Source organism: Anas acuta, chromosome 3 (assembly GCF_963932015.1).
Source record: "Anas acuta chromosome 3, bAnaAcu1.1, whole genome shotgun sequence".
In the NCBI taxonomy this organism is placed as follows: domain Eukaryota; kingdom Metazoa; phylum Chordata; class Aves; order Anseriformes; family Anatidae; genus Anas; species Anas acuta.
The window spans coordinates 13,936,330-13,957,865 of record NC_088981.1 but is presented as its reverse complement, the minus strand read 5'-3'; the positions used below and the strand labels follow the sequence as shown (position 1 = coordinate 13,957,865).

At 45.1% G+C, this 21,536-nt stretch overlaps 2 protein-coding genes and 1 long non-coding RNA gene across 3 annotated transcripts; 1 reads left to right on the top strand and 2 right to left on the bottom strand.

Annotated features, from left to right (window-relative positions):
* Positions 1 to 408: 408 nt before the first annotated feature.
* On the bottom strand, positions 409 to 1,208 carry SMIM26 (small integral membrane protein 26). The gene is made up of 2 exons (XM_068675780.1): positions 1,051 to 1,208; positions 409 to 824 (listed from the first exon to the last, which is right to left on the bottom strand). The coding sequence occupies exons 1-2, from the start codon at positions 1,166 to 1,168 to the stop codon at positions 637 to 639; spliced, it is 306 nt and encodes a 101-aa protein (XP_068531881.1). The 5' UTR covers positions 1,169 to 1,208; the 3' UTR covers positions 409 to 636.
* Positions 1,209 to 1,234: 26 nt separating this feature from the next.
* Positions 1,235 to 6,403, top strand: LOC137853443 (uncharacterized). Its single transcript, XR_011094501.1, has 2 exons — positions 1,235 to 1,572; positions 3,503 to 6,403. It is a non-coding gene; the product is annotated as an uncharacterized lncRNA (long non-coding RNA).
* A 201-nt stretch (positions 6,404 to 6,604) lies between these two features.
* On the bottom strand, positions 6,605 to 21,517 carry SEC23B (SEC23 homolog B, COPII coat complex component). The gene is made up of 20 exons (XM_068675772.1): positions 21,382 to 21,517; positions 20,990 to 21,226; positions 19,925 to 19,982; positions 19,179 to 19,265; positions 18,730 to 18,966; positions 18,387 to 18,472; positions 17,471 to 17,615; positions 16,781 to 16,939; positions 15,830 to 15,945; positions 14,908 to 15,031; positions 14,342 to 14,422; positions 13,908 to 13,997; positions 13,313 to 13,419; positions 12,983 to 13,136; positions 11,666 to 11,743; positions 11,220 to 11,381; positions 10,336 to 10,422; positions 8,752 to 8,907; positions 7,675 to 7,740; positions 6,605 to 6,860 (listed from the first exon to the last, which is right to left on the bottom strand). The coding sequence occupies exons 2-20, from the start codon at positions 21,208 to 21,210 to the stop codon at positions 6,771 to 6,773; spliced, it is 2,304 nt and encodes a 767-aa protein (XP_068531873.1). The 5' UTR covers positions 21,211 to 21,226; positions 21,382 to 21,517; the 3' UTR covers positions 6,605 to 6,770.
* Positions 21,518 to 21,536: the final 19 nt, after the last annotated feature.

Here is a 21,536-nt window from a genome sequence, read left to right as displayed (position 1 = left end):
CAACCTCCTTTAAAGGGACCCAGAAGCTCTAAGAGGAGAGGAAACCCCCTATAGAAATGAAAGTTAGCAAATTCAGAGAAAAAGGTAATGAGTATAGGGACTGAGGGCAGCTGCACACAGGGTCAAATCACAAGACTTGGTCCCCGTACCTGAACACAGTGCCCACAAAGACCTGCGAGGGGACAGCAGGTCTCTCGTATAGGGGTGCTGTTTGCTATAGGAAGCAGTACCCCTGGAGCCACGTTACACAATACAAAGCTTGCTTGGTCTTTCAGAACATTCTTTGTGCTTGTAACAGAACAAGCACCACCACTGAGCTGGGAAATCACAAAAAGCTGCAGCGGGTACATGGTCAGACTACAGGGCGCAGGACACCAAGCAGCACACAGGCTTATTAACACACCACTCTTAGATGAATCATTCACATTTAATAACTTGAACACAAGTGCAAATACAGCACTGATCTAAGCAGGCGAGAAGGTGACAAGTCTTGCAAAGTGATTTCAGTGATGGAGCTGCTGTTTCAACAAGACAAGAGAGAGTTTTTGACTGACGGTGCGATGCCAAGCTCCAGGACGACCTTCTCAGACAAGGCAGCTCTCCCCCAGCAGCACAGAGTTCAGTTTTCCAGACTACTCACTTTTCAGAAGGAGGGCTGTCAGTAGGGTCAAAGAAAGACTTCACACGCCTGAGCAGCCGGGTAGCAGGAGGCACAAAGTCCTTGTTATACGTTGCTACCGTTGTGACTCTTATCCCTATAGGCGTATCTGTAACGACTACTTCCCGCGAATCCGAGTCTTCTACTGGAGGATGATTTTCATTCTCTAAGGCATAAAAGAAAAACAAAAAAAGTTTAGTACTGTAGTGTTTCACTGCTGTGAACATTTCAGTCCTGTTATTTCCCCCCAGCAGCCTGCTGAGGAGGACCTAGCTCGGGGGGGGCACAGCGAGCCAGCAGCACCCCCGGACCCCCCCCCTGCTTCACCCCCCGGGGCCGGGGTCCACATCCAGCACCCCCAACCCCTCAGGCGAGCCCTCCCGGCCCCGTACCGTCCCCAGCCCCGTCGCTGCTGTAGCTGTAGTGCATCATGCCGCCCAGCGCCGTCCAGCCGCCCACCGAGTACACCAAGGCCCAGCGGGCGTTCCACACGGCCGCCCGCGCCGCCATTATCCCCTCACGCCCCCTGAGGGGCGGGACATGGCGGTGGTGCCGCCATTACCGCCCCGCCCTCCGACCCTCCCTCACAGCCTCCCCCAAGAAAGCGCTCAGGCGATCAGTTTTAGTTTTAATACTTCCTACTGCTTTTTCTTTCCTATTGTTTTTCGGAAGTGGAAAGGAGGCAGGCCAAGCCAATCCAATAACACATTTGGTGCCGTGACTCGGATACGGGTTACCTTGGCCCGGGATCCAAGCTCAGGGGAGGCGCCCCCAGCTTCGGATGCCCACCGGGTGGACGACACCCCGATGAGCCCTGTACCCTAAATCAGGCAAGCAAGCAAAAGAACGCTGCAGTGCCCCATAATTTTTGTGCACGAAGATCCGAACGAAGGCTTAGGACTGAAATAAGTGTGGTAAGTGGTTCCGCTCGGCCGGGGTGGGATTCCCAAAATGTGCCTGAATGAGATGCTCCTGAGGGGCGAAGTGAGTATGGACAGCAAGCCTTCGGACCCCATGGGGGACCCAAGGCAGGATTGCCCGATATACCGCCAGATCATCCCTTGGGGGTAAGGATTGCCCACTGGGAGGATTGGCCATCCAGACGAGGTGAAAGTAGAGAAAATGTGGTACGTTATTGTATGCAGGTGTGGGGTGGGAAACGGATAAGAGGAGACCACCTAATACTTAGTCCTAAAGTGGTCCAGTAATGTGTATTGGGATTTATGAAATTGCTAAGAAGATTGTGGGAGAATGCTTAACATGCCAAAAGGTTAATAAATAACAAGTTAGAGAAAGAATACCCAGAGGGCAGGGACTAGCTAAGAGACGGTTTGAAAAGATGCAAGTTGATTTTACAGAACTTCCCAAGGTTGGGAAGTATAAGTAACAAACCATTTAGCGAACATCAGAGGAAGGATGAGACCCCCACCAAGTGGCTTGAAAGACTACCCTGCCACTCCTGTGAGGCAAGCTCTGTTAAAAACTCAGTTTGTGGTAGCACCAAGAAGTGGAGTTCCTCGTGGATTCTGGGGCAGAAAAATCTACTGTCCAGACAGTGCCCTGGGGATGCTTACCTTCCCCGGAGAAATTACAAGTAATAGGAGCAAAAGGAGAACCTTTTAAGGTCCTGGTAATAAAGGGAGTAGAAATAGAGGCCCCCTCTCGAATCGGAATAGGATCCTTTTTATTAGTGCCTGAAGCAGAATGTAATCTATTAGGAAATAGCGGTTAAATTATGCGCCTTCACTGCGGAGGACGAGGCAAAAATCAATCCTGAGGTGCAGTACACTCCTGAGTCGGTAGGGAAATTAGACATCACCCCTTTTGAAGTTACCATTAGGAATCCTGAAATCCCCATAAGGGTAAAACAGTAAGAGGAATTACCGAATGGGGAGAAATTATTCGTAGATGGATCATCAAGGGTAATAAATGGGAAACCAAAATCAGGTTATGCCATAACAGATGGGAACACCTCGGAGGTAAAAGAATCTGGTCCTTTGGACGCAACCAGGTCGGCCCAGGCATGTGAGTTATATGCAGTATTGAGGGCTTTACAGCTGCTGAAAGGAAAGCTGGGGACTGTGTTTACTGACTCTAGCTATGCATTTGGAGTGGTTCACACGTTTGGGAAAATCTGGGAAGAACAAGGGTTAAATTCTCAGGGGAAGGGTCTGATACATGAGGCTCTGATAAAATAAACCCTGAAGGCCTTGAGAGGACCTAAACAGATTGCGGTTGTACACATGAAAGGTCACCAAAGAGGTACCTCTATTTAGGTACCTTTTTGAAATAACTTAGCTGATGAGGAGGCAAAACGGACCACATTACTGGTAATAAAAGAAGCAGAACAGGTCAGAGAAACAGCAAGAACAGGAGGTAGCAAGAGCTTTACCGCCCAAGAGGCAGAAAAACTGCAAAAAATGGGAATCATTGATAAAGAAGGGAGGTGGGCGCTCCCCGATGGCAGGGAAGTTATTCCTAAAGGCATGGAGAATAATGAAAGAATTCCACAGGCAGACCCACTGGGGAGTACAGGCACCTGTGGCTGAGAACACAGCCTTGGACCCATACTGTGATCTCCCCTTTTGAAATGTTGCATGGGATGCCTTATGATTTAGAAATACCAGTTGAACACCCAAAGGTAGAAGGTGTTAAAAGAGTATATCATCGAGCTCATAAAGCGAAGACAGGAGCTAATAAAGAAGGGATTAGTAGTACAGAGGCCACCCTTAGATATGGCAATATACAAGATTAAGCCAGGGGACAGGGTAATGATTAAAGCTTGGAGAGAATCCTCCCTGACCCCTCGTTGGAAAGGATCCTTTCTCGTTTTACTCACAACAGGCACCGCGGTTCGAACGGTTGAACGAGGATGGACGCGTGCTAGTAGGATAAAGGGACCCGTCCAAGCATCTCATTGGGAGACATTTAGAAACCCCAACAATCTGAAGATCAAGTTCCAGAGAAAAACTGATAGGTGAAACTATCTTCTGTGCCAATTTTTGCATTTGTTTTTGTGCCGACTTCTGTATTTGATATCCTTTTGTTTGTAAAGAAAAGTGGAGGGTTCATTGCTCCTACGGGTATCTTCCTAGAGGTGATTGTGACAGGTACTGCGTGTGGGGGTGGCAACCGGGAAAATCATAAAGGGATCCAGAGAGTGGTATTATAAGTCCTGAGAAGCATCGCTTCCGTGTAAGCAAGCTCTGCCCAACAAAGGCAGAAAATCCTTCAAGTGGCCTGTAGAAGGACAGTGGCCAGGATAAGGTGTGGAGCTAGGGGAGTGAAGCCTCTTAATTAAGGTAGGCTAAAGATGAAGGAGGTTCCCCTGAAGAATACGGCTGCTGCCGAGATGGTACACCCCGTTGCTCCAAGCAAAAGAGTAGACGGAGGAGGCAGAGACGTAATGCTGAGGGGATCGAGGTTGGTGAACCACCTCCGAAATCAGCCCACGAGGCCCCTTGGAATGCCAGTTCCAAGCCAGGTTACCCCAGTACCTCCCCAACATCTCCCACCTTCTACAGGAAGCAACAAGGGTAAAAGACAAAGTGCCCACCAAGAACTCTGGGATAGCCGTAGTAAAGGTAGGACCCCTCCATTTTTCTCGGGCTTAACTTGGTTTGTATGGGTAATGGGATTCCTGATAATCTGGCTAGATGTCACAAAGGGAGAAGAGAGCCCCCACCAGCTCTATAAGTGGAGTTTAATTAGGTGGGATGACCAAACTATCATTAAGCAAGTGACTACGGCAGGTGCACCAAGTTTCCTCACATCTCTTTGTCAACTAGCACCCATAAGTCCATGTCTGAACCAAAAGGGTTTTTACTTCTGCCCCAGCTCGAACCCAGGAAGGGGATATTGCGACTATCCCAACTCCTACTATTGTGCTTATTGGGGTTGTGAAACAATTGCTTCGGATTGGAGTCCAGGAGCAGGGCAGGACCAGTTCCTAACTGTAGGATACGGACCCTACGGGTGTACACCTCCAAGCCGAGACTGGAGCGGAGGGATTCGGATGCCCTATGGAAATTGCGAACAACTCTACGTAAATGTAACGAATCCAACCGACCCTGCCTGGCTCACAGGGCAAACATGGGGTGTGAGATACTGGGAACCTGGGGCTGATAGAGGAGGTTTAATATTTATAAAAAAGGAAAAAGTAAAGAATCTCCCTCAGGGAGTTGGTACTAATAAAGTCCTGGAAGGACCTGAGATAAAGATACCACCTCTCCCGGTTGCGACAAGCACAGTAACCCCGGTTATGGATAATACCATACCACCTCCTACAGGTGTAGCTGAGGAAAACCCTCCCTGGAAAGCAATGCAAGCTACTCATGATACCCTGAATGAAACTAGTGAGCACTGACGCCTCACCCTCCCAGTGCTCTTGGGGAGAGAGGAAAACCGGGATAACCATGCAACACCTCTCTGGTACAGGAGCTTGCAAAGTACCAAAATCTAAGCAAATGCTTTGTAGCTCCCTCCAACCCACTATCAACGAAACTAACAAAAAGTGGGTCGTTCCTCAAGAGGGAGCTCAATGGATATGTTCTAAAACAGGGCTTAACCCATGTGTATCCCCTGAAGTGTTTAATGCCTCTTGAGAATACTGCATTCCAGTCACTATTATTCCACAGATATTATACCATTCAGAAGGGGTGGTTTATGATTATTGGGACACTGAAACACATCACATCATAAAAAGGGAACCTGTAACAGTGGTTACAATAACCACGTTATTGGGCATCGGGGCGGTGGGGGCAGGAACTGGAATAACTTCTCCCATCCAACAGCAACAAGGGTTTAGTTCCCTAAGAGCAGCAGTAGACGAGGACTTGGAATGAACAGAAAAGTCGATAACAGCATTGGAAAAGTCTCTAACTTCATTATCGGAGGTAGTGTTACAGAACAGGAAGGGGATGGATATCCTTTTCCTACAGCAAGGGGGATTCTGCAGCATTCGGGAAGGGCTAGGAAAGCATAGAAGAGAAGCTCAACAAGGATGGTATGAGTCTTGGTTTAGGAGTTCTCCCTGCTTAACTGCCTTGCTATCGCCAATAGCTGGGCCGTTGGTACTGTTAATGCTTATTTTGACCTTTGGACCCTGCATACTGAATAAGGTCATTGGATTAGTAAAGAATAGATTGGAGGCAGCACACCTACTGTTGGTAAGAAAACAATATAAACACCTAGAGGATGACAAGGTTGTTAATAGAGAAACTCCCATCCTCTCCCTAGCCCGAAAAACCATTACTCGGTTTGATGAACAAAATAATAAAAAACAAAAGGGGGGTTGTAATATATATTGCATAATGAATTTGTCAATCAAACTGAAGGGGTTCATCTTACAAGATGGTTCAACCATTGCAAGTTTATATAGCCAGAAAAGTCCCCAACTCCAATATCCTGTTAAATAAAAGGCAGTAACTTGAATGTCCAACTAAGGAAAAGACAATCCTTGGCACATACTGCGCGTGCTCCAACCAGCAAGGCCACAATCCACAACACAGAAGAAGACTACAACCTTCATCCCCACGACCACCAGAGGGGCCCATGACGACCCCCTAGCAACAGGATGAGCAGTCGCAGAGGATACCAGGAACCAGGATGTGCCACGTAAACCTGGAACGACTAGCCCAGAAAACGGGGACTCTGGCAAGGGTGAGCAGAGACTCCCCGGCCGCCCAGCGCTGTTTTATCTGCTTGGTCGCTTGCTTGAATAAATTCTATTTTGCTGAACCATAATTCAGATTGGCTCTTCTGATTTATCACCGCCACGTATAACAACCCGGTTTTATTTTTCGTTATTGCAGGTTGCTAAAATACACTGTTTAAAAGCAAAGAATGTTACAAAATAAGGTAAAGACTGCTAAGGGCTACTTCAGCTCTAATTACAGTATGAAAGATGTGGAGTGAACAATAGAGACAAAAAGGAATGCAAATAAATTAATATCTAAAAGGGCAAAGTACAAAACTCTCCCCCCATATTTATTTCATTCAGTATTTAAAAACCGTATTCTAAAAGAGAAGGAAATGTAAATAGATCGTTCCACTTTTGTCATCACCATGATCCACATAACTCTTCTGTTCTTGCTTCTCTGTTGGATCCAAGTCATGATGCACTGGACACTGCCAGCTTCTTCAGGTGGTCCATGAACACCTGGAGGCTAACATCATCTGTCAGGATTGGAGCTCCTGATTCCTGCAAACAAATTAAAAAAATAATGAGTCTCAAATAGCACCAGGGCCTAACTGAAACCAAATCAGAAGTCAGCAGTCTACTAACACTGATTGCCTATTAAATCAATCACCTTTTCCTTATAAAGGGCAGACCTACTCAAAAGACACCACTTTTTGACAACTGCACTGACAACATCCTTCCGTGCTGTCTGCACCTACAGCAAAAAAGCCTCTTTTTTCTAAAGCCATAGGAAGTTTCCTGCCCAAAGCTCTACACAAACAAGAATACCTGTTATTTGCAGAAAAATTAGGTATGTATCCGTATACTGGTTACTTCTTACAAAACAATACAGTGTCCTAAGCACAAAATGCTGAAAACGGGGGATGGGTTCCACCAAAGAACAGAAGCAGTTTTGCCATCTACACTTGAAACTTCTATTCTGAATATCTTGTCATCTAGCGCTCCCACCAGTACCAATTATCAACAACTATGGACCCAAATAATCATACTGAATGAAAATTTAACCTTACTAGACAAATCTAGTAAATCAGTTGTGTCTTTTAAATGCTACACCTATTACAATCTCAGCCAGTAATTCCATCAGAAATCCTTTGGTGCATAGAAGTGACCTTGCTGCTTTGTGCTGCAAAGCACTGTAAAGTTTTCAAATCCAACCACAGATGTCTTGCAGAAAGCTGTTAGGTGAGAGCAGGACAAACATAGCCACTTTGTGGCCAAATAGCATGCGATGAAGCAGGACTGCCACTATGCAGACAAATATGTAGATGTACATTTTACAGCATTCCCAAACATAAGCAGCTCTTCCATTGCTTACCTGGCCCCATGCATAGAGGTTATTGTGGGTCTGAGAAGGGTTCACTTTAGACAAGAGGAACCGGGCCTATTAAAACAAAACATGGGAAAACTGTTTTGACAAAAGGGCAGCCTTGTCAGCTTTCATAAGACTTACCACCTTAGATACATGAATAGTGATTTTCCTCTGCTTTTACAAGCAACATGCTAGCTTAACTTAAACAGGTTTGAAGTTCAGAAATAGCCCTGCTCCAAAAACGATTTTACTGAACTTAAAACTTGGGATATCTTCCTGCTGTCTCAAAAAGAAAACTGCAAGTTCCGCTAATTGCATTATCTACAGAGTAACAGCAGGGAAGGGAGTTTACCACCAGGTGGTGGCAGTTCCCTATGGGTGCCTCCATTTCGAAAGCAAGGATGTCACCTTGAAGGTCTGCCCACGGGGCATAGCTGTGCTGCAGCAAGCGGTGCCTGCTTGGCAGGGCAGCTCTGGTTCCACGTGACACAGCCACGTCACCAGCAGCGTCCCGTGCAAGTCCCCATCTGCACTGCAGAAAAGAGGTCAACAGAGAACCAAGGTAACACTCATAATATCAGAAATTAACACCAAAATTTAGTTTTGGAGCATGGATTCCTGCCTCTTCACCCCTACAAACAACCCAGCCACAGATAAGCACTGAACTACTGCAATTCTGGAAAGAACAAAAATAGGAACTATTTTATATCCTCATCTGGCATCCGAGAATAAAAGGACAGATGTTTAATCACTCAGTGCGACTTATGGTCATGGCAAACTAACCACACTCCCTGTCTAGATTAAGTTTAGATATGTAGCCAAGTCATTTATTTCCCACCTCTTTTGGGGGGAAATAATCCCCCCACCTTCCATTCTCAGATTTCAAAAGCATACATAGAGAGTGACTGGCTTATTAAAAGACAAAAGTGGCAGTAAGAGCTCATGAGAAAATATACAAGCTCTATACTTTTAAAAGCTAAATTACCACAGTACTTAACTTACAAAACCACTCCTTTTGTAAAGCAGGAAAAGACAGGTATTTGCTTTATTCAACGAAAAGAGTTCCTGAATAAACCTCCTTACCTGACTGCCCCCATGCTCAGTGTGGATGTAACGTGGCATTGGGAATCTAGTCTGCAAGATTTCCTGGGCATCATCCAGCGGGGCTTGCAGTAGGTGCTTGAAGTTTTCATATTCAGGCATGTCTTGATAACCAGCCTTCTGCCACTGTGCAATAGTCTATTGACAGGGAGGAAGATAGAAAGTGGTAGAGATGTCTACAGGCCTCCCCTTTGTAACTGGGGCTTCTTCAGGCAACAGAACACCACACATACTTCCTCTTACAGAATATGAGACAAACGAGCTTTCACTGTTCTGTCAATAATATTGTTTAGTTTCTGTTTGTTCCTTAATTTAAGAAAAGGCACTCAATACAAAATTGGGTAGCAGTCTGTGCAATACAAGAACAATTTGTTCAAAGAAAACTGCAAGCCATTATGTGTCAGCCTGCATTGACATAAAAGTACCAAGCAGCTATAAAATCACTGACACTTGGAATTTGACTTGGTCTTAAACAAAGCAACCACAGTACTACACCATTTTCAAGTGACACTGGTAACTGACAATTGCTCCACACATAGGCAGATCACACACCTCACTCTTCCTTTGTCTAATTTTACCCAGCTGCTGTGTTACTTCAGAACATTTAAGATAGGTAGACACCGGTTAAGGTGACTTTGGGAGATTTATTGTTGTTGACTCCACCATTCAACTCCTGCTCATGTCACTTGCATATCCCTGCTCTCTTCTCAGAGAGAACAAACACTACGTGGAGGAATGTTGGGAGCCAATAATGGAGCTGCTGCAAGCTATCATACCAAAATTTAAGCATTCTAATAACAGTCATTAAATATCAATAGCTCAGTTCAAAAATGAAGGGAAGAGTTAAGACACCTCCTCCAATAAAAAAATAACTAATAGGAATGTTTGACCATAAGCCAAGATGAGTTCATTTAAATTCTAATTCAATTTCATGTTTAGGTAGAAGAAACTTCATGTGGACTACTCCCCAAGCAGGACTGCAAGGATATGAGGGCGGTTAAAAAGACATCAAATAAAAGTGATATTTCCAGAGAAAGAAGAGGAAAGCAAGCCAGCTTCAAGGCTTTGGATACTGACCTAAATCTGAAGGTTCAGAAGGAGCCTGCACCTAAGTGCTTATACCAGTGATGATGGAAGGAATGCAGGAGCAGACTTCAAGAGCATCCAATATTTACAAGCAGAAACTACCAAAATTCGTAACTGACTTCTTTCAGAGTAGCAGTATTTAAGTATCAAAACCCAGGAACCAACTGTGCCACGTATCTGATGAAAAACACCGCAGCTCCCTCTGCCCTGCTGAGTCTCATCCTTCTCTGGCCTTTTCCAGGCACAGCAAGAAAAGTTCATCTGCGTTACCAAGCTAACATGACAGCTGTTGCTCACTGCAGAACACATCCGTAGCTACTCCAGTGGGGTTTTTGTGCCTTACAACTGGCAATATGTGTGTGACGTCGTTCTGCTAGCGCAGGCTTTGCAAGCAGTTTGTTTTGTACTAACAGTGACCTTGTTTGCCTGCATGGCAGGAGGAAGAGTGCAAACAGAGAGCGAGAATGCATTTCACCATACCTCACCAAGGTAAATAACTATCTGGAAGAAGGTATCCATCAGTAGGATTCTGTCAGGAAGAATACTGCTGCTGTCCAAAAGCACCGGCTGCAGAAAACAAAGAAGGTCAGTCACTACTTCGTCCTCAGAACTGTATTAACTTTGACAGCTGGGGGGGAACCATTTGCTCAGCCACACGTGTACAGAGGAGACTGCCGAGGGCTGCTCAGCCCATGAGAATGCCTTGCAGAGCACCATCAGCCTCCTGGGGCATCACTGAATGGAGCAGCAGGTCCTCAGTCACTGTATGAAATGCGTGTGAAAGCAATTTCTATGGCTATCAAATTTAGTTTGAAGTGATCTTAAGCAAAAGTTAAAAAAAAAAAAAACACGGACTCTGGCAAATGCTGCCAAGAATGTTTTTAAGTGTTACTCCAGCAGCTTCTGCGTTGCTTTCCTGCCAGACACACTCCACTCAAGGTAGCTGTCAGAGTTTGTCCAGCAGTTTAACAATGCTGTATAAACAGCTGAAAACAAGCAGCTGGTGAGAGATTATGACCTGCAAGGGCTGAGGCTTGCTGACTTACACAGTGGAGGAGGCAGCCTTTGCAGAGAAACAGAATTGCTACTGAGAGCTTCAAGATTCACCAGGTGTTTGGTTTTTGGTGGTTTTTCTTTGCTGTGTATATGTGTGCGTTCTAAAAGCCTACTGAAAGTATGATTTACATACTGAAAGAAAGCCTACTGAAAATATAATGTATACTTCACATCATCTCAAGTCATCCTCTAGCAATAACCTTGATTAAAAAAAACACACAGTGGCCTTTTTGACAAACTATTGTTATTCTGACTGAACACTCGTTATTTTGGTTTGATCCACCTCTTTCTGTTAAACACAGGCTTACCTCAGGAGGCCCATGGAAAGAATAAGCATAAAGGATGGGCTGGATCATAATGAGAGACTGGGTCAAATCTTGCCTAGCAAAGTGGTGACGGTAATAAGAAGATTCATCTGGGCTGTTATTGAAGACCTGCAGGAATGGGGAGCGTCGCAAATGGAACATGAACTGCAACAGAAAGATGAGTAAGAAGAGAAGTGTCAGTAAGGTTACGCTGAAAGCTCTGTACTCGGAAATCTGTATCGGTGAAAAACAAATTCTTTGGAAAAAATCTCCCAGTGAACTCCTCACTACCAGTCATTTGCAGCACTGAACTACAGAACCAGCCCACCAAAGTCAAAAAGCATCTGTTCCTTCCCTTGTGAATCTGAGGGACGGTACTAGATGCTTTATCATCACTCTCCCTCACCCTTGCACATTTTTCCCAGAGCTCCAAGAAGATAAATTCTTACCTGAGGATACAAAGAAAATGATTCTGACAATCTGAAGGAGTTGGGATCATCTTTGTTGTACTGTCCAAATTTCTGACACTGTAGGAAGCAAAATGCATACTTGGGTTATATCCCTCTCCACACACACACTCCTCAGTATTAACTTTTTTTGAAAAATTTTTTTTTTTTATGTTTTTAAACAGAGCAACCAAGTCATGAATGCAACAAGAAGTAAAATAAGAACAGACTTTAAATTTGCTGTGTATGTCAGTGACTTCTGTATCTAACTAGAATGAGAACGACGACTCAGCTAAGAAAAATCTAGAGTTTTGAATCTAGATTTGAAAAGTTATCTGAGAATTAAAGAAATGGTGCTTCTAGTACCATCCATTTTTCCATTGGATCAGGGTTACTACATCATACTTAAGCTTTGTACACTATGAAACACTTCTGCATTAACTCTGCTTCCTTCTAGAGCAGCAGCAGACTGGAATTTCACTAACTGCTTCACTGAAAACAGGAAGCATTTTCAATAAATTCCTTTATCAGTTTAGAACTTCTTTATCAACTATAAATGACTCCACAATCATTTCAGCATGTGGCACGCCCACGTGTGTTTCGGTGCTCAAATTCCTATTTGACACTGGCTGTTTTTTTTTCCAGTTTTTGATGTGCCGTAACTGTCAGTATCAAATCTGCACAGGTGTTCAGACAACCCTGGAACCGATTTGGTTTAGGTAATTCCAGCCTGTGAAATCTGAAGACAGAGACAGAACGAGGACACAGGACAACGCCATTAGCTGGGAAGTGACAACTCGTCTTTAGTTGGTACTGGTGAGAGCCCATCTGAAGGCTGCGTCCAGTCTGAGGCTTCCTAGTGCAAGACATAAGAGGACGTTCTGAAGCGAGCCTAGCAGATGCCACCAAGCTGATCAGCGGCTGAAGCAGTTGAGTTTGTTCAGCCTAGTGAAGAGTGGGACCTGGGGTCATACTGTAATGTCTGCTGATACCTAGACCCAGAGCAACCTGTAATACAAAGCTAGCCCTGCTTGAACAGGGTGCTGAGACCTCCAGAGGTCCCTTCCCACCTGCACTATCACGGGTCCACTATCACTTCTTTCATCTTGGGTTTGGCCCTTTCAGGACAATGAGATGCTTACCTACCCCACCACAAATCTACTGATCATATCATCTTCCAAATATCACTTACTACAACTACACGACCATGATCAGAGCACAATGAAACAAGACAACCTGGAAAAAGAAAGGTGTTTTCATTCCAATAGACCCTTTTTATTTGAATTAAGACTGCACCCAACTGCAGCCTACTGGTCTTACCAGTCTGATCAGCTGCCTGTCCAGCCACCGCAGGACATCAGGCCCCTCCTCAGATTCAGCTCTGTACACTCCTAGCCGTGCCATCAGCACAGCAGCTGCTTCCTGGTCAAACGCAGCTTCTATGTGCTGGAGTTGACTCTGTGCATCTGCCCAGCTGAAGGATTAGTAAAGGGTTAGCACGTTCATTGTCAGCAAAACCCAAACCAGATTTATCCCCCCTGTGCCAAATATTCTGTGGCCAATGCATGCAATAAAAGGCTAATACAATTCCAGCACAGTCTGTGATGAAGTTTCTGCCATTCTGCCAAAGAACTGGCACGAGATACTCACTTTCTGGCTATGGTGGTGACACGAATGCGTTTCTGCGTACTGGAGTGTTGATACTGAGTGACGAACTGCACTGCCCCTCGGCCTCCCTGAGGAATCGGTGCATTGTGCTGCAAATGAAATAAGGTAAGCCTTCAATTCAGGCTGGCTTTGCCAGAGCTCTGTACGCTACAGGGACAACTCCAGGGCATCAACTGAATAATCATAGAGCAAATTCAAGCTTGAGATGGACAAGAGAAGAGAAAAACATCTGCTTGTGAGCCATCTCATATTACAACTCAGAGGATCAATTCTCCAAGAATTTGAAAGCAATTGTCCTTTTATTCTCCAGAGCACCTAACAGCAAAAAGACTATTTCTTCTTTGCGAATGAATGCCATCAGAAGAAGACAAGAAGAAAGAATGCAGTTCTTGTAGAAGAATTTGTACAATAAAAACATCATGCAATTTATGCATATGGAAACAACCTCTAAGAAAATTACTTTGGCACTTTACAGCCATCCATCAAAAACACAAGCAATGCCATTTCGTTTCCTGGCCCTGTTACAACTACTCAGCTTGTAAAAATAAAGACCAAAAAGAGAAAAGCAAGGGCTGACCTGATTTACCACTTCAAAGTAAATGGCCAGAGTTGTGCTGGGATCCAAACTACAAATCTTCCATTGAGATGTTCCTCCAATTCCAAGTTCCTGCACAGAATTGAAAAGAAAAAAGCCTTTTTGTCTCTGGTAGTGGGTAATGCAAGCAGTTAAATTCCAATCAGAGCTACAAGTCATGGCAGTCCTTCTGCATTTCTTATCTTCCGGGTATGGATTAAGTTACGGAAGGGCATGCAATTACAAAAAGATTTTATAGGGCAAGAACTTAATCTAGGAAAAAATGCCTTTTCCTTTCCAAATCACTCTTCTTGAAAACTCTCACATTCTAGCTGACCTCTAGGTCTAGCCAGAAATTTTGCACTACTGAAGTTTCCTACTTCAGTATAGGTGTGATTTTTTTGTTTGTTTGTTTTCTTACCAGATTGGAAACTTACATTTTCAGAAACACACGGCCCTTTAGCATTCAAGGATACACACGGTCCAATAGCTCCTGCAATTTTCAGCTCCCTAGATGTCTAGAACAATGTCAAAAAAGTTTTCAAATAAAAAAAAAAAAAGAAGTTAGTAGAACAGAACATACACAGACTGAATCAGCTGCTCAGCTTTGATTAGAAATTTAATATACACGGCTACCAGGGAAAGCACCTGTGAGTACCTTCCCAGGTCACCTACTGCTACAGCTGGTGAACATAGGAGAATCTACATGGCCACATTTTAACAGTGGAGACATATCCATAGTCACCATGAGAGAGTATGAAACATTGCTTGCTGAGTGAGGAAAAGCAAAATTCAGAATTTTTATTTTAAGAAAGAAAAAAAATAATAAGCTTTCAAACAAAAATCCCTCCACTCAATCCATTATAGTACTTCTTGCAAAGCAGGCACTACAGCCGACCTCAAACATGTAGAAAATTCTACAACACAGATATTTAACCAGCTTTTCCTATCAACAGCATTTGCATTTCCCAATTCATGTCAGCCAATTTAACTGGAGCCTCACCTTCACTTCCAAACTCGCACCAAAAGCCATCCGAAAGTCCCCATTGAACCCTTTGTTAAACACCCGCTGGAAGGTCTGCTTGAAGAGAGAAGTGTTGAAGGAGTCTCCCATCACCATGTGTCCTCTATGAGAAAAACAAAAAAAAAAAAAAGAAAAAATTGAAACAATTGGAAACCGGAAGTAAATCACAAAGGATACACCCCCCCAACTCTCATGCATGAAAACATGGGCAGAAACTGTTTTAAAAGCATGCATTTGCATAGGTAGAATTCACATTAGAGAACACAGATTAATAAATGCCTCCAAAGCCAGACAAGCTAATGCTCTTTTCCAGCTTGCTTTCTCAATTTATTTCTTGCCATCCTTTCAGCTGCCTTAAAAATGCTCAGGGGTTACAAACATACATCTCAACCCAAAGAGAGCTTTGCTCAGCCTGCTTCCCCTGAGAAAGCAAAATGAGCTGTTAAGCAGAGAAAATCTTGCTCATACAAAGAAAGCTTCTGCCCTCCGTGCCTGAAGCTCTGCTCTTCTGACGGTGCTTCAGTCATGCACGCACCACAACGCATGGGATCTACATCCCATCAATTCTGTGAAGGACGCTCATTACCTCCCAAGGCATTTGAAGGAGTCAAAAGGCATTTGCAAAAGACATGTTGCACCATGCTTTAGAATACCTTTCTCAAAAGCAGGACATCAAGTTTTCTACCAGCAGCGTTAATTCATGTGCTACTGTGAGACTTCAGAAATGTGGACTGGGATCAGGGGAGCTTTGCCAATATAACTCCTGGCAAATTCAAACCACAGTTTAGAATAAAATGACGAAAATCTCTCCCTTTTGTCTTGCAAACTAGCTGCTTTCTGAACCATTCTCCCCCTCCAAAAAATGCAGGTGCCACCTTTGTGTTTCCTGCCGTGAACGTACCCAGTGAGGTTTGCACAACATTTCATCTCCAGCAGTCCGGTCTGATCCAGGGCACAGGCGTAGATGTCGATGCAGTGCCCGTTGGCTGCAGTGCGGTTGGCCAGAGTCTCATAGTGCTGGGGAGAACAGACAACAAACACCACAGTTTTAGGATGCTGCATCAGGCAATGTCTCTTCTGCTCTCCAGCCGAGGCCAACACATTGAGGCACAAAGCACAAATGAAACCAATACCAGGAGTGTAAAGGTAAACGGCTGCCTGCCTAAGCACATTTCTCCTTCCTAGGATGTCTCCCATGGATAAGCTTGAATTGCAAGTCACAGGTACAGAGAAGACATGAACTGCTACCCTCATCCACACACAAGCTCTTTATCTGTGATAACATACAAGAAATTCAAAGGTTTCTAGCTGATAGTGAAGAGGACATGTATGATACTGCTTCCTCTAAGCTGCCAGGCACATCTCGTGCCTGAAATTTTGACTGTTCTTTCATATGTCAAGAGACAAAGGAACCTTTGAGGAAGCTACCAGATTTTGGGAGTACAGGCTTTATTTTATCCTCCTCCTTGAAGGAGATTCAAAGATCTCCACCCACCACAAGCTAGGAAGTAGCACTGAAATACTTCTCTGAGAAGGCACAAAACCAGGCTGGAGAAGTAACTAACAGCAAGTCTCTTTCACCACTCCCTTGAGCTAAAAACACAGAACGACTCATACATATGTTTGTATGCGTCTGTGAAATGTACGTTGTATATGTAACAGACATGCTGTTCCCATATCAAGAAAATGAGATGTTTATTCCCTGAAGAAGGATATTGGACAGCTGTCTACACAGGTTTGTGTCATGTCCCAACACTCACAACACCGTTTTTGTCTTTACATACACACTGTGCCATGCAACAAGCCTAAGCTGCTGCCCGTGGCTTTGCCCCCAGCTGACAGCAGCACCTACTTTGGTGGCCTTCTTCATGAACCTTGCGTTGTCCTTCTCGATGTCATGCCACGAACGAATGGGTGTCTTCAGTTCATCTCCCACCACCATGCCCGGTCCCTGCGTTGGTGGCCCACCTGTAAATAGCATTATTCTGGCCCCTGTGTTTGGAAACGTGCCCTAAAATAAAAATAAGGCCTTACATTAGAGAGTGGGAAGAGTAAAAGGGTGTTTAAAAAGGACAACACTTTATTTAGAGGAGCATCTGCTTGCTCTTCTGCAATATCATTAGGAACCCATCGCTGTTTGAGGCAGCTCTGACAAACAGCAACGCATTTCCTGTCAGGCACCCTCTGGTTTAGGCTCAAGCTACATCAAGCTTCACAACAGGAAACAGGCAGTTTCTGTTCTTTCTACATATATCTCAGATGACCCTCAGAGAAACCCAGTACATGCAATCAACTCCACGTGGCCATATGCACAAGGATCAGAGACCTTTAAACACCTGCATTTTCCGTAATGTAATTTACATTTAATGTAAATCCCCAGCCCACTCTGCACCAGCTGGTGCTGACTCTTGTCAAATGCCAGTAGAGACAAAACGCATCGCTGCATGCCAATATAAAGGGGCCACAAACCAAGCTGGACTGGGACCTGCACGTGTCTCAGCAAAGACAGCTCATCTCAAAGAAACAGCAGCAGCAAGAGTACCTCTAACAAGCCAACAGCAATCGAAAGAGCTACTCCAGTGGAACGTAAAGGCCTCTTTCCCTGGGTCACTGGCCACGGGTCCCTTTGCAGTTCTCCCAAGAGGTCTGTTAAATTCATGTCAATCTTATGAACTGGTTGCAGAAACCTGAAAAAAAAATAAAATGAAATGTTTTCCTGCTTACAAATCCCTTCGGTTTAAGAGAAGAAAAGTGCCTCTGTTCCTTGCACACTTAAATTGCACTGAGACAGAGTTATCAGAAGCAAAAAGTCATGTGGCACACTCCTACACGTACAAACTTTCCAAGGCAAAATAACAGAACTGACCAAAGCAAGTCATCAGGAACCAATGAGAAAGCAAAAAACACACAAAGCATAGGAAAGGGACTTCACTGGTGATTTTGTATACCAAAACACATTGAAGAAGAGGAGCTGAGGAAGAAAACACCGTGTTCAACAAAGGCAAATACAGCTTCATTGTTCATGGTCACTGCCTGCCTACCAATCATTTTTTGGACTTAATTGGGTAAGGAACAGAAGGTGACACGTAGAAATGTCACTCAGACAAGGTCCCCATTGGCTGGTGAACCAAAACCCTTGCTCTAAACACATACAACCCCTGAGCAACAAATATGGGTTCCAAAGACTGCTACCTTATGTTTTTCAGATAGAAATCCAGCCTGAATGGCAATTACATTCTTGCAACTGCAAAACCAAGATGCTACAGGAGCCTAAAACATAGCTCTAGTAAATCCCATCCACACATATCCCATGACGGAGGGAAATAACTGTGACAAGACAACACCATTTAAGTCTTCTTACAAAAAATTCCTCTTAGGAAACCTAGGTTTAGAAGCGTGATCCCAAAGGGTCATAAAACATCTTCCCTGATCTTCTGCTGTGTTGATGTAGCTCTTACCTGCTTGAAATAGCAGGTTGCTCCTGAGTCTGAAGAGGTCTTCCTTGTTGAATGGGGACAGCTGGCCTTGAAAGCCCAAGCATATCCTACAGAACAGAAAAAAAAAGGTTTAGGAAATTAGGAAATCATCAACAGATCAATCATGCAAGATATAAACATTCTATCTTGGACAAGCTTCTAAACATTCACAATGACAAAAAGACAGAGGGGGCACTGGGAAGGCAATGGCATAACAAATAATAAAGAGCACTGAACCTTCCTTCCTCCCTCAGAGCTTGAAAGACAGCAGTGGTGTCAGAACTAACAGGAACAAGCCACTGGCCTGACAGATGGCAGGACATACCTGTATTTGCTTAGCCGTCAGGTCTTTCGTGCCCCTAAACACGTAGCTCTTGGAAATCCCTTCACAGCTCAGTTCGTGAACCTGGACCATTCTGCCAAAAGTGATAAGCCCCACCAGAGCATCAGCAGGCAGCAGACTCAAGGACATCTGGAGGGACTCCTTCAGTGCCTGCAAGTCCTCCTCTTCCAAGCATGTGTCAACAACATACAGGAAGATCAACGGTGTCTGTGGACCTCGCTGGTGTGGAAAGAAATGGGTTTACTAGGCATGTACACATGTTAGGTGACACTTCCTATCATGACTCCAGTCAAAGAATAAAATGAGCCCTATCTTAAGCATCTTATATAAGTCATACTTATTTCCACTATCTTAATTAAAACAAATACATACAAAAGATATCACCAACAAGACAGTTCTGGGGGCTGCAAACTTGCCTATGACTCGCTTACCTGCACAATATATTCAATTGTTGAAAACTGAGGCATAAGCTCTGCTGGTTGATTGACTTCAGATATGCCTGCATACGCTGGAGGGAACTGAAAAACAGAACCAAAAATTAGGACAAGGAATTTGCAGGGCAGAAATGTAGGGCCCTTCTCTGCAGTACAGAGGCTGCCCTGCTTGTGATGTGGTTGTTCAATTCTCTTTACTACCACCAGGCCAATCTGATTAATTCATGACAAGAGCCCGGCTTTCCTAATATTGCTACTTTCCTAAGCACAGACATCGGTGGCCAGCAGTACAGACAGCTACTCACTCACCCCACTCTAAGTGAAAGGCAGGATTAAAGCAGTAGCCACGTGTTAGCAAAAAATTGTTTAACCATGCAACGTTTTCTAATGGCAGAAGTCTTTCCAAACCTACTAAGGTGCACACTTGGCAACAACAGTAAATGTCAAGCGCAAAAAGAACCACACTGGAAACACATGTGGAAAAAAAAAAAACGGCTCACTGTCTCTTTTGTATGCCCTCCATGCTGGTAAAATCATTGACAAAAATGTTGAAAATAGGCAAAATGTCACATAAAACAGGCTCATTAACAAGTACTCTGGCCTGGGTTCATTAAGGGAAAAAGGCCAAGGGATGAAATCTAGAGAGGTGGAATTTCTGCTCTTTTTAGCATCCTTTACCAGGGGAGGCCATCAATAAAACACTCAATGAAAACATAGGAAGGCTGAGGCTTTTTTCAACATACCTGATTTCTCTGAAAACAGAAGTTACAAGCCCAGAGCTTGGCCCGATAGTCAACCTGGCTGCAGGGAAAAGGCAAGGCATTAGTACAACTGTAGGAACAACCTTACAGCCCAGCTTCACAGTTATCTACAGTGCTTCATGGCACTGAGAAAGAAACAAAACACCAGACACTACAGCTCGAATGACAGGGTTGTAGCGATTCAGACTCTTGTTCTTATGTCAGAAAGGCTGTTAGCTCAGCCAGCTTGGCTGCTTCCAGGCTTGCCAGCATGAGGGACCACCAACAGCTCTCTGAAGCTTCGGCTTTAGTAGACAAAAGTTTACGTCTTATTATTCTTTCGCTATGCTTGGGCCTATCTCAGTGATCCCATTGTTTGTATAGCTGCAGCACACAAGTGCTCCAGTCACAGAGCAGCAGGAGCCACCCACCCACATCCTGTATAAACGCAGAACAAACTGCACCGAGGAGTTTACTCTCCTCAGCCCAGTACATACAATAATTGCTAGCGCAGTAAAGCCTGACCATATCCTTATTTCATGGCTTTGATCTCTTCCTACTTCCTCTAACCAGTTTCCTTCCTTTTTCCTCAGCCTGATGCTACGCTCCACGTAAGCGTGATCACCATGTGATTTTGGGACAAAGATTTCATCTTAAATTCTTACAAAAACCGCAAAGATAACCTAGTATTGGAGACAACCCACAACTAATAGGATGTGTGTAAAACCAGGAAACTAAATGAACGCCATGGCCCAGAGAACAACGTCAATACAACCAGCATTTCTGTTTGTTCATTTCATCATTTACCACAAAGTTCTCTGGGATGGTAACAGGACTGCCTGTTTCCATGTTACCTTCAGCTTAACAGCCCTCCTGAAGACAATCCTCTCTCCTCAGGTTCTGGCAGCTCCAGCAATGAGCTGGCATTTAACACACCCAGCGTGGTTTTTACCAGACCCACTACAACCACACGAAGAAAGCTGACAAGCGCCAGGCTGGGGAAAAGGAGGAATGAGGCAGATGAGGATAACGCCTCTCTCCCAGCACCCCCAGCCGAGCGCCACGTACCAGAGCGGGTTGAGCACCGCTTTGCAGGTGGGCCTGCTGCACAGCACCGGCTCGTACTGCAGCGGCGGCAGGTCGGGGCGCTCCTTCAGCGGGGTGAGGAGGCAGGCGAGGGGCACCACCATGCGTGTGGCCTCCAGCCGGCTGGAGGGCCAGACGTTCCAGCTGAAGCGCACCCCGTCGCGCTCCTCATTCTGCTGGATGAACTCCAGGTAGGTCGCCATGGGGGCTGCAGCAGCTCTGGAAGGAACGAAGCAAAGCACGTTGAGGCAGGTTGGCTAAAAACTCACCAAAACCAGCAAAGAAACACGAAAACACCACAGTCGATGCCCAAACGTGAGGTGGGCGCTGTTGGAGGCTGTGGAGCCCCCCCCCCCGCCCTGCCCTCACCTCACCTCAGCGCTCCCCCGGCCGCTGACGCCCGGTCCCGGCAGGCCCCGCTCCGCCGGTAAGGCCAGCTCAGCGGGACGCCGCCTGCCCGCACACAAGATGGCGGCTCCGGCACGCCCCGCCGGCATCTTGCTTAAGGGCACCCGCCCCTCGCACAGCG